This window comes from Anomaloglossus baeobatrachus, chromosome 7 (assembly GCF_048569485.1).
Source record: "Anomaloglossus baeobatrachus isolate aAnoBae1 chromosome 7, aAnoBae1.hap1, whole genome shotgun sequence".
NCBI classification, from domain to species: domain Eukaryota; kingdom Metazoa; phylum Chordata; class Amphibia; order Anura; family Aromobatidae; genus Anomaloglossus; species Anomaloglossus baeobatrachus.
Window position 1 is genome coordinate 61,084,914 of NC_134359.1, and position 13,522 is coordinate 61,098,435.

At 30.2% G+C, this 13,522-nt stretch overlaps 1 protein-coding gene across 1 annotated transcript in view; it reads right to left on the reverse strand.

Annotated features, from left to right (window-relative positions):
* LOC142245878 (dynein axonemal heavy chain 11-like) overlaps window positions 1–13,522 on the reverse strand; it is a 519,159-nt gene that overhangs the window by 469,243 nt on the left and 36,394 nt on the right. The window contains exons 8-9 of the mRNA XM_075318873.1: window positions 9,315–9,431; window positions 8,759–8,845 (exon numbers count right to left, since the gene is read on the reverse strand). Of these exons, the coding sequence (XP_075174988.1) occupies window positions 8,759–8,845; window positions 9,315–9,431 (204 nt within the window). The remainder of the gene's footprint in view (window positions 1–8,758; window positions 8,846–9,314; window positions 9,432–13,522) is intronic.

The window sequence follows — 13,522 nt, forward strand, 5'->3', positions numbered from 1 at the left end:
TGTAAAGCGCGACAGAATATTTTAGTGCTATATAAATATTATTATTATTATTACTACATGTAAAAATAGTATAAAGTTACCTCCTAAGCTCCCTCTAGTGGCTGCCAGGAGTCCGAAAATTGTTTTAACCCTTAAAGACCTTAAGTTTATTCAACTGAACTGGTTTCAGTACAAAACTTTGGGTGCATATGTACCTTTGTCCTCAAAGTGATAAACAGTAGATCTATGCAGGTGATATGGATAAGAAAAATTGGGACTTTAAGGGTATATGCACATAGTGCCTTTTATCACGTTTTTTAGTGCAGTTTTGTCACAAAACTGCACGCCAATCTTTCCGCCAGCAAAGTCAATGAGAATCCAGAAGTATAATGCGCATCAATATCCAACAAAAAAGACTCATGGTCTACAATGTATCGTCAAAAAGTGGTCATACTTTATAAAGGGCACAAGGGGGGCCCCAAAGGATGACCACAAGACACCACAGTCCCAATTAGCACTTAAAAAATATGAAACAGGAGTTTATAGTGCAAATAAAAGCATACTTTATTAAATATGCAAAAAGTTAATAAGTTCTTAATTATGGTGCTTTTATTTGATGGACACTTGTTACTTTAATAGTTTGTCCTGGTTACACGCACAGCAGAACCTTATCCTTTACCCCTATATATAATGTACGGAGTCTTTGGCACTTTCTGTTCTCATATATATATATATATTTATGGTGGTTCTCCGGATCAGGACTTTTGTCAAAACATCCTATGCAGGTTTATGGTCCTTATGTTATGCTTCTACTATTTTGCATATATAATGCTTTCACTTTTTTACATGTTTCATAAAGTATGCTTTTATTTCCACTAGAAACACCTGTTTCCTCTTTTTGTATCCACAGTGCCTTGTGAAAGTATTTGGCCGCTTTGAATTTTTCATCCTTTTCCCACATTTCAGGCCTCAAACATAAAGATAAAAATTTTAATTTTATGGTGACGAATCAACAACAAGTGGGACACAATTGTGAAGTTGAACGAAATTTATTGCTTATTTTAAACTTTTTTTAAAAAATCATAAACTGAAAATTGGGGCGTGCAATATTATTCAGCCCCTTTAAGTTAATACTTTGTAGCGCCACCTTTTGCTGCGATTACAGCTACAGTCGCTTGGGGTCTGTGTCTATCAGTTTTGCACATCGAGAGACTGAAATCCTTGCCCATTCTTCCTTCGCAAACGGCTGGAGCTGAGTGAGGTTGGATGGAGGCGTTTGTGAACAGCAGTTTTCAGCTCTTTCCACAGATTTTCGATTGGATTCAGGTCTGGACTGTGACTTGGCCATTCTAACACCTGGATACAGTTATTTGTGAACCATTCCATTGTAGATTTTGCTTTATGTTTTGGATCATTGTCTTGTTGGAAGACAAATATCCGTCCCAGTCTCAGGTCTTTTGCAGACTCCAACAGGTTTTCTTCAAGAATGGTCCTGTATTTGGCTCCATCCATCTTACCATCAATTTTAACCATCTTCCCTGTCCCTCCTGAAGAAAAGCAGGCCCAAACCATGATGCTGCCACCACCATGTTTGATAGTGGGGATGACGTGTTAAGTGTGATGAGCTGTGTTGCTTTTACGCCAAGCATATCATTTGGCATTGTGCCCAAATAGTTAAATTTTTGTTTCATCTGACCAGAGCACCTTCTTCCACATGTTTGGTGTCTCCCAGGTGGCTTGTGGCAAACTTTAAACAACACTTTTTATGGATATCTTTGAGAAATGGCTTTCTTCTTGCCACTCTTCCTTAAAGGCCAGAATTGTGCAGTGTATGACTGATTGTTGTCCTATGGAGAGACTCTCCCACCTCAGCTGTAGATTTCTGCAGTTCATCCAGAGTGATCATGGGCCTCTTTGGCTGCATCTCTGATCAGTTTTCTCCTTGTTTGAGATGAAAGTTTTGAGGGCCGGCCGGGTCTTGGTAGATTTGCAGTGGTATGATACTCCTTCCATTTCAATATGATCGCTTGCACAGTGCTTCTTGAGATGTTTAAAGTTTTGGAAAAAATTTTGTAACCAAATCCAGCTTTAAACTTCTCCACAACAGTATCACGGACCTGCCTGTTGTGTTCCTTGGTCTTCATGATGCTCTATGTGCTTTAAACAGAACACTGAGACTATCACAGAGCAGGTGCATTTATACGGAGACTTGATTACACACAGGTCGATTATATTTATCATCATCAGTCATTTAGGACAACATTGGATCATTCAGAGATCCTCAATGAACTTCTGGAGTGAGTTTGCTGCACTGAAAGTAAAGGGGACAGATAATATTGCACGCCCCAATTTTCAGTTTTTTATTTTTTAAAAAAGTTTAAAACAAGCAATAAATTTCATTCAACTTCACAATTGTGTCCCACTTGTTGTTGATTTTTCACCATAACATTAAAATTTTTATCTTTATGTTTGAAGCCTGAAATGTGGGAAAAGGTTGAAAAATTCAAGGGGGCCGAATAATTTCGCAAGGCACTGTAAGCATAGTGCACATGTTGCTTTTTTTTCCACTTGCATATTTGGTGCAGAAATAAATCTGCAGCATGTCAATTCTTTCAGCATTTTTCCAACCCAGAATGCATGGAAAACACATTGAAAAACGCATAAAAAAATGCACCAAAAACATGTGAAAAACAAGCTGATTTTTTTTCAGACAAGAGAAGCAGATTTGGTGCAAAAATTTCTGCAACCAAATTCTCAGCGTGTGCACATAGCCTTAATCAGTACAAAGATAGACATTTGGTAGGAAATAAGCAAACAAAAAAAACCCTGTAGATGGATTATGAATGTCTGCTATTTTTCTATAAATTTCAGATATTACAATAAATGTATCTAAATGTTATTATTTATACAAAAAAATGTAAGTTATTTGCTCTATAAATGTTTTTAGAATTTCATCTTCTTTTATATATATATAAAAAAAAAAAAAAGTGATACCTTATCCAAATGTTTGTATGGATCTTCTGCATCGAATTTGAAGATTATTTTTATATAATTATTTTTATTATTTTTATATAATTATTTTTATTATTTTTTCCCTTGCAGATTTAGTGCAGAAATAAACCTGCAGCATGTAAATTCTTCCAACATTTTGCAGCATTTATCCATGCTAGAATGCATGGAAAATGCATTGAAAAATCGCATGCAAAAAATGCATAAAAAATGTGTCAAAAACGCTTGTGTTTTTTTCTGCCAAGAGATGCAGATGTGGTGCAGCAATTTCTGCAACCAAATAATAATAATATTATAATAATAATATTTATTAACTAATGGTATACAGTGCCATTAATTCCGCAGTGCTTTAAATACATCAGCAACACTGTCCCCATTGGGGCTCATAATCTAAATTCCCTATACTCAGCATGCACGCATAGCCTTAACCACTACAAAGATAGAATTTTGGTCCTATTTTTGTAAAAAAATAAACAAAAAACTCTGTAGATAGATTATGATTTTTCTATAAATTTCAGATATTACAATAAAAGTATATAAAGTAAATATTATTTTTTTATTATATTTTATTATATTTTTTTATTATATATATATATTTTTATTCCAATGTATGCAAGTTATTTGTTCTATGAACGTTTTTAAAATTGCATTTTCTTTTATATGCAAAGAAAAAATAAAAAGTGATCTTCTGCACCAAATTTGAAGATTATTTTTATTATTTTTTCCCTTGCAGATTTAGTACAATAATAAATCTGCAGCATGTCAATTCTTTCAGCGTTTTTGCAGCATTTTTCCATGCCAGAATTGGAAAAAAATGCATTAAAAAAATGTTTAAAAAACGGCCGGTTTTTTTTCTGCCAAGAGATGTGGATTTGGTGCAGTAATTTCTGCAACCAAATAATAATATAATAATAATATTTATTCACTTATATAGCACCCTTAATTCCATAGTGTTTTACATACATCATCATCACTGTCCCCATTGGGGATCAGAATCTAAATTCCCTATACTCAGCGTGCACGCATAGCCTTAACCACTACAAAGATAAAATTTTGGTCCTATTTTGGTAAAAAAAATAAACAAAAAAACCCAGAGATGGTTTATAATTTTTCTATAAATTTCAGATATTACAATAAAAGTATATAAATTAAATATTATTTTTATTATATTTTATTATATTTTTTATTATATGTTTATACCAATGTATGCAAGATTTTTGTTCATATTTTACAATAAAAGTGTATAAATGAAATATTTTTTATTATATTTTATTATTATTTTTTATTATTTTTTTGTTATACCAATGTATGCAAGTTTTTTGTTCAGATTTTACAATAAAAGTAAATAAAAGTACCCCCTGAGGAAAGGATTGCTGAAACGTGCGTCAGGGCATAGCGGCATACTTTGGATCATTCAAAGACCACTTTATCACAGGTATAATTTCCCTTGCAAAATAGTATACAGCTACAATATTTTGTTACATAGAATAATTATTCCATAATCTTTTTCATATATAGCATATCATTTGGATATTTAAACTTTGCATTGTGGACTTTGTTATATATGATAAATAGATAGACATTTATTAAAAAAGTGGTCTCAGCACTAAGCACTTTATCTTCCTAGTAAAACCGCTGCTATATTTATGGGACTTTTTCCTGCCTTGTATTTATATGGATTTGTAATGAATATTTATTTTAATCATTGAATAAAAATATTAATTTTAACATAATTTATATCATCATTTCCTTTATTTATTGAATCACTACGGATTTTTATCTAAAGGTTTTTTTGATATTTATTAAAATTTAATGGTGATATTTATACAGAAATTTTGATTATTATTTTTTATTATTTACAATAAAAGTGTATAAATTAAACATTTTATTATTAGATTTTATTATATTTTTTATACCAATGTATGCAAGTTTTTTATTCAGATTTTACAATAAAAGTATATAAATTAAACATTTTTTTATTATATTTTATTATATTTTTTTATACCAATGTATGCAAGTTTTTTATTCAGATTTTACAATAAAAGTGTATAAATTAAACATTTTTTTATTATATTTTATTATATTTTTTTATACCAATGTATGTAAGTTTTTTATTCAGATTTTACAATAAAAGTGTATAAATTAAACATTTTATTATTATATTTTATTATATTTTTTTATACCAATGTATGCAAATTGTTTTGTTCAGATTTTACAATAAAAGTGTATAAATTAAACATTTTATTATTATATTTTATTATACTTTTTTATACCAATGTATGCAAGTTTTTTATTCAGATTTTACAATAAAAGTGTATAAATTAAACATTTTTTTATTATATTTTATTATATTTTTTTATGCCAATGTATGCAAGTTTTTTATTCAGATTTTACAATAAAAGTGTATAAATTAAACATTTTTTTATTATATTTTATTATTTTTTTTATACCAATGTATGCAAGTTTTTTATTCCGATTTTACAATAAAAGTGTATAAATTAAACATTTTTTTATTATATTTTATTATATATATTTTTTGTACCAATGTATGCAAGTTTTTTTGTTCTATGAACGTTTTTAAAATTGCATTTTCTTTTATATGCAAAGAAAAAATAAAAAGTGATCTTCTGCACCAAATTTGAAAATTATTTTTATTATATCTGCAGCATGTCAATTCTTTCAGCGTTTTTGCAGCATTTTTCCATGCCAGAATGGGAAAAAAATGCATTAAAAAAATGCAGAAAAAATGTTTAAAAAACGGCCGGTTTTTTTTCTGCCAAGAGATGTGGATTTGGTGCAGTAATTTCTGCAACCAAATAATAATATAATAATAATATTTATTCACTTATATAGCTCCCTTAATTCCATAGTGTTTTACATACATCATCATCACTGTCCCCATTGGGGATCAGAATCTAAATTCCCTATACTCAGCGTGCACGCATAGCCTTAACCACTACAAAGATAAAATTTTGGTCCTATTTTGGTAAAAAAATAAACAAAAAAACCCAGAGATGGTTTATAATTTTTCTATAAATTTCAGATATTACAATAAAAGTATATAAATTAAATATTATTTTTATTATATTTTATTATATTTTTTATTATATGTTTATACCAATGTATGCAAGATTTTTGTTCATATTTTACAATAAAAGTGTATAAATGAAATATTTTTTTATTATATTTTATTATTATTTTTTATTATTTTTTTGTTATACCAATGTATGCAAGTTTTTTGTTCAGATTTTACAATAAAAGTAAATAAAAGTACCCCCTGAGGAAAGGATTGCTGAAACGTGCGTCAGGGCATAGCGGCATACTTTGGATCATTCAAAGACCACTTTATCACAGGTATAATTTCCCTTGCAAAATAGTATACAGCTACAATATTTTGTTACATAGAATAATTATTCCATAATCTTTTTCATATATAGCATATCATTTGGATATTTAAACTTTGCATTGTGGACTTTGTTATATATGATAAATAGATAGACATTTATTAAAAAAGTGGTCTCAGCACTAAGCACTTTATCTTCCTAGTAAAACCGCTGCTATATTTATGGGACTTTTTCCTGCCTTGTATTTATATGGATTTGTAATGAATATTTATTTTAATCATTGAATAAAAATATTAATTTTAACATAATTTATATCATCATTTCCTTTATTTATTGAATCACTACGGATTTTTATCTAAAGGTTTTTTTGATATTTATTAAAATTTAATGGGGATATTTATACAGAAATTTTGATTATTATTTTTTATTATTTACAATAAAAGTGTATAAATTAAACATTTTATTATTAGATTTTATTATATTTTTTATAGCAATGTATGCAAGTTTTTTAGTCAGATTTTACAATAAAAGTGTATAAATTAAACATTTTATTATTATATTTTATTATATTTTTTATACCAATGTATGCAAATTGTTTTGTTCCGATTTTACAATAAAAGTGTATAAATTAAACATTTTATTATATTTTTTTATACCAATGTATGCAAGTTTTTCATTCCGATTTTACAATAAAAGTGTATAAATTAAACATTTTTTTATTATATTTTATTATATTTTTTATACCAATGTATGTAAGTTTTTTATTCAGATTTTACAATAAAAGTGTATAAATTAAACATTCTATTATTATATTTTATTATATTTTTTTATACCAATGTATGTAAGTTTTTTATTCAGATTTTACAATAAAAGTGTATAAATTAAACATTTTATTATTATATTTTATTATATTTTTTTATACCAATGTATGCAAATTGTTTTGTTCAGATTTTACAATAAAAGTGTATAAATTAAACATTTTATTATTATATTTTATTATATTTTTTTATACCAATGTATGCAAGTTTTTTATTCAGATTTTACAATAAAAGCGTATAAATTAAACATTTTTTTATTATATTTTATTATATTTTTTTATACCAATGTATGCAAGTTTTTTTATTCAGATTTTACAATAAAAGTGTATAAATTAAACATTTTATTATTATATTTTATTATTTTTTTTATACCAATGTATGCAAATTTTTTTGTTCATATTTTACAATAAAAGTCTATAAATTAAACATTTTATTATTATATTTTATTATATTTTTTTATACCAATGTATGCAAGTTTTTTATTCAGATTTTACAATAAAAGTGTATAAATTAAACATTTTTTTATTATATTTTATTATATTTTTTTATACCAATGTATGCAAGTTTTTTATTACGATTTTACAATAAACGTGTATAAATTAAACATTTTTTTTATTATATTTTATTATATTTCTTTATACCAATGTATGCAAGTTTTTTATTCAGATTTTACAATAAAAGTGTATAAATTAAACATTTTTTTATTATATTTTATTATATTTTTTTATACCAATGTATGCAAGTTTTTTATTACGATTTTACAATAAACGTGTATAAATTAAACATTTTATTATTATATTTTATTATATTTCTTTATACCAATGTATGCAAGTTTTTTATTCCGATTTTACAATAAAAGTGTATAAATTAAACATTTTTTTATTATATTTTATTATATTTTTTTATACCAATGTATGCAAGTTTTTTATTCAGATTTTACAATAAAAGTGTATAAATTAAACATTTTATTATTATATTTTATTATATTTTTTTATACCAATGTATGCAAGTTTTTTATTCAGATTTTACAATAAAAGTGTATAAATTAAATATTTTTTTATTATATTTTATTATATTTTTTTATACCAATGTATGCAAGTTTTTTATTCAGATTTTACAATAAAAGTGTATAAATTAAACATTTTATTATTATATTTTATTATATTTTTTATACCAATGTATGCAAATTGTTTTGTTTAGATTTTACAATAAAAGTGTATAAATTAAACATTTTATTATTATATTTTATTATTTTTTTTATACCAATGTATGCAAGTTTTTTATTCAGATTTTACAATAAAAGTGTATAAATTAAACATTTTTTTATTATATTTTATTATATTTTTTGATACCAATGTATGCAAGTTTTTTATTCAGATTTTACAATAAAAGTGTATAAATTAAACATTTTTTTATTATATTTTATTATATTTTTTTATACCAATGTATGCAAGTTTTTTATTCAGATTTTACAATAAAAGTGTATAAATTAAACATTTTTTTATTATATATATTTTTTTGTACCAATGTATGCAAGTTTTTTTGTTCTATGAACGTTTTTACAATTGCATTTTCTTTTATATTAAAATAAAAAATAAAAAGTGATACCTTATCCAAATGTTTGTATGGATCTTCTGCATCGAATTTGAAGATTATTTCATTTTTAAATCGATTTCTAAATTCATGCTGCTTAACCTGGTTGGGAAAAGAAATGCATAGTGACGCAATCTATCATCAGAATGTATCACCCAATTGTAAAATTTCCTGCATCTTGTAAATCAAATATTTTATGTCTTGCCTCGAGGTTAAAAAAGCATTTGGAAACTAATTACGTTTTAATGACACGGATCTCGCCGGTGACGGAATGAAAATATTTAAAATCTATATTTTGATCTTACGAGAGTTATGCGGTGTTTGAATTGGAAAAAGATTAGACATAATTGAAGATAAAAGACACGCGGGGCTTCACTAGCATTTTACTGAAGTGGGCTTTAAATTATCAGATCCATCCAGAGTGCATTACCAAGAAACATTGAATTGTTATCTTTAGACACCCTTTTTTCTAAGAGTTTACAATTTCTCAGTTCAGTGAAGCTTAGCTGCAGCCTGTTATCGGAACAAAAAGAGAAAAATCATTTGCTTCAGAGAACAGAACTGATCTCACCTCGAAAAGGACACATTTCCTCCTGATAACAGATACTTCATTTGCCTGCAGAGGAGACACTTCATGCTTTACTATGAATGCAATCTTTTTCAGATTTTTCCACCTCTCTGGCAATTCCTAAGAATGGAAAGAAGCAGATAGTTTACCTCTGTCTATTCTGCGCTCGGAATCAATAATGTGGACTGCAGATTACGGCATATATCAGAAAAAAAAAATTAAAATTCTTTAAAAATATTTTTATTTTTTAGTGTTATAGAGTAGAATGTATCCTCCTAAAGTAAACTGTATCCTCAGAAAATGGCCTACTATTTAAAGGGAATTTGCCACTCAGTTTTTGCAATTTTGTCTGAGAGCAGCATAATTTAGGGGCAGAGACCCTGATTCCAGCGATGTGTCACATATTGTGCTATTTGCTGAAGTTTTTTTCAAAATAGCAGTCCTCTAAATAGAATATATGGTGAATATATGGTGTATGAAGCAAAATTAAGAGGCCTAAATATAACTTTTATTCCTAATACTCTTAAAAACCTAGATTAGGTAACACGTAACCAAAAGCTCCTTAGTAAACTGACATTTCAGACTATACCATATGATGTTAAATGTGGTGACCAAGGAGCCTATAGATATATAACAAAATAAACAAAAAACAAAACAAAACAAAAAAAACAAATAATAATTGAGTAGATTATTTAACCCAAGGGGACAGTGGTCCACATAGTGAGCACTAAAAAATAATCAAAAAAACTCAATATAAACAACCAATGTACTATATATTGGTCCTCAGAGGAGGAACTTGCAATATGTACAAGTACTTTAGATGAGAATAAATAGGAACAATCTCACCCATATTATGTAGCTTGGGGTGCATCAGGGTTTCCTCTGTGTGGGTCCTTCCACTTTCATGTTGTCACTGACCCTACACATCCCTGTTACCCCACAAGCTTCGGCCCTAACAAGAGCAGACCACATCTAACCCTCACTTGATAACCCTATACCATTCCTAGCCTCTTCCCGACGCGTTTTATCGTTTAGGAATCATCAGGGGACTCCAGTATTCTAGTAGAGGTCAGAGGTCCTATGCCCAAGCTCCCAAAAGACACAATATCAGAAAAAAAAATTAAAATTCCTTAAAAATATTTTTATTTTTTAGTGTTATAGAACAGAATGTATCCTCCTAAAGTATACTGTATCCTCAGAAAATGGCCTACTATTTAAAGGGAATTTGCCACTCATTTTTTGCTATTTTGTCTGAGAGCAGCATAATTTAGGGGCAGAGACCCTGATTCCAGCGATGTGTCACATATTGTGCTATTTGCTGAAGGTTTTGACACAATCACAGTTTTCGCTGCTGCACTTCACCAGATTTCTGAATGCTGAGCTTTGTATAGCCCCGCCCACACCACCGATTGGCTGCTTTCTGTGTACACAGTGCATAGGCTTAAAGCTGCCAATAAGTGGTGGGGGCGGATTTATACAGAGCTCAAGAATATGGAGGACTACTTGGCAGCAAGTTTACTAATACCCTAGTGATAAGTTTAATATATTAAATATATATTTTTTACTTTTTGGTGATCATCCTTCATTTATCACACCAGCCAATGAACCACTCTTACAATAGACTCATACTTATTGATTTGTAGAAACAACTTCTCAGCAGTCATCACTGGAAAGATTACAAGTAAAGGTAACACAATAGATAGATTGATTGATAATAGATAGATATTGGATAGATTAATAGATAGATATTGGATGGATAGATAAATAGATATATAATGGATAGATAGATAGATAGATAGATAGATAGATAGATTAATAGATACATAGATACATTGAGAGATAGATAGCTGATAGATAGATAATAGATTGATGGATAGAGAGAGAGAGATAAATGGATGGATGCATGGATAGATAGATCAATAGATTGAGAAATACATAGATATTGGATAGATCGATAGATAGATAGATAATGGATAGATACAGAGATAGCTAGATAGATGAAAAGATAGATAATAGATAGATGGATGGATAGATAGATTAATAGATACATACAGTGCCCACAAGTAGTATTCAACCCCCTGCAGGTTTAGCAGGTTTGATAAGATGCAAATAAGTTAGAGCCTGCAAACTTCAAACAAGAGCAGGATTTATTAACAGATGCATAAATCTTACAAACCAACAAGTTATGTTGCTCAGTTACATTTTAATAAATTTTCAACATAAAAGTGTGGGTCAATTATTATTCAACCCCTAGGTTTAATATTTTGTGGAATAACCCTTGTTTGCAATTACAGCTAATAATCGTCTTTTATAAGACCTGATCAGGCCGGCACAGGTCTCTGGAGTTATCTTGGCCCACTCCTCCATGCAGATCTTCTCCAAGTTATCTAGGTTCTTTGGGTGTCTCATGTGGACTTTAATCTTGAGCTCCTTCCACAAGTTTTCAATTGGGTTAAGGTCAGGAGACTGACTAGGCCACTGCAACACCTTGATTTTTTTCCCTCTTGAACCAGGCCTTGGTTTTCTTGGCTGTGTGCTTTGGGTCGTTGTCTTGTTGGAAGGTGAAATGACGACCCATTTTAAGATCCTTGATGGAGGAGCGGAGGTTCTTGGCCAAAATCTCCAGGTAGGCCGTGCTATCCATCTTCCCATGGATGCGAACCAGATGGCCAGGCCCCTTGGCTGAGAAACAGCCCCACAGCATGATGCTGCCACCACCATGCTTGACTATAGGGATGGTATTCTTGGGGTCGTATGCAGTGCCATCCAGTCTCCAAACGTCACGTGTGTGGTTGGCACCAAAGATCTCGATCTTGGTCTCATCAGACCAGAGAACCTTGAACCAGTCTGTCTCAGAGTCCTCCAAGTGATCATGAGCAAACTGTAGACGAGCCTTGACATGACGCTTTGAAAGTAAAGGTACCTTACGGGCTCGTCTGGAACGGAGACCATTGTGGTGGAGTACGTTACTTATGGTATTGACTGAAACCAATGTCCCCACTGCCATGAGATCTTCCCGGAGCTCCTTCCTTGTTGTCCTTGGGTTAGCCTTGACTCTTCGGACAAGCCTGGCCTCGGCACGGGTGGAAACTTTCAAAGGCTGTCCAGGCCGTGGAAGGCTAACAGTAGTTCCATAAGCCTTCCACCTCCGGATGATGCTCCCAACAGTGGAGACAGGTAGGCCCAACTCCTTGGAAAGGGTTTTGTACCCCTTGCCAGCCTTGTGACCCTCCACGATCTTCTCTCTGATGGCCTTGGAATGCTCCTTTGCCTTTCCCATGTTGACCAAGTATGAGTGCTGTTCACAAGTTTGGGGAGGATCTTAATTAGTCAGAAAAGGCTGAAAAAAGAGATAATTAATCCAAACATGTGAAGCTCATTGTTCTTTGATGCCTGAAATACTTCTTAATACTTTAGGGGAACCAAACAGAATTCTTGTGGTTTGAGGGGTTGAATAATAAATGACCCTCTGAATAAAGTTTTCACAATTTAAAAAAAAAAATAAAAAAGAAATAACATTCTTTTTTGCTGCATTTCACACTTCCAGGCTGATCTACAGTCCAAATGTCACAATGCCAAGTTAATTCCGAATGTGTAAACCTAAATCTGCAGGGGGTTGAATACTACTTGTAGGCATTGTAGATACATTGAGAGATAGATAGCTGATAGATAGATAATAGATTGATGGATAGAGAGAGAGAGAGATAAATGGATGGAGGCATGGATAGATAGATCAATAGATTGAGAAATACATAGATATTGGATAGATAGATAGATGAAAAGATAGATAATAGATAGATGGGTGGATGAATGGATAGATAGATAGAAAGATAATAGATAGATAATAGATAGATAATTATAGAAAGATAGATAGATGATAACTAGATAAATAGATAGATATAGTCTTCATACACAAGGCTCTTGTGCACATGCACATGCTCATGCACATATTACCCTGTACGGCTGAACAGCAGCCACTGGCAGACACAAAATGAAGAGGTCCCTGTGCAAGAATAATATATGGGCCGATCGCAGTCCAATATCTCATCATAACGCACAATTCCTATTGCTTTGGGGATGGATGTGGCCCCTTTATCTCCTGGGTCCCTGTGCGGCTCCACATGTTGCACCAATAAGCAGTCCACCCCTGACAGTTTTCTTATATTTAGAGCCATGTATAGAAAACTTTAAAGTAAGAAATGTTTTACTAA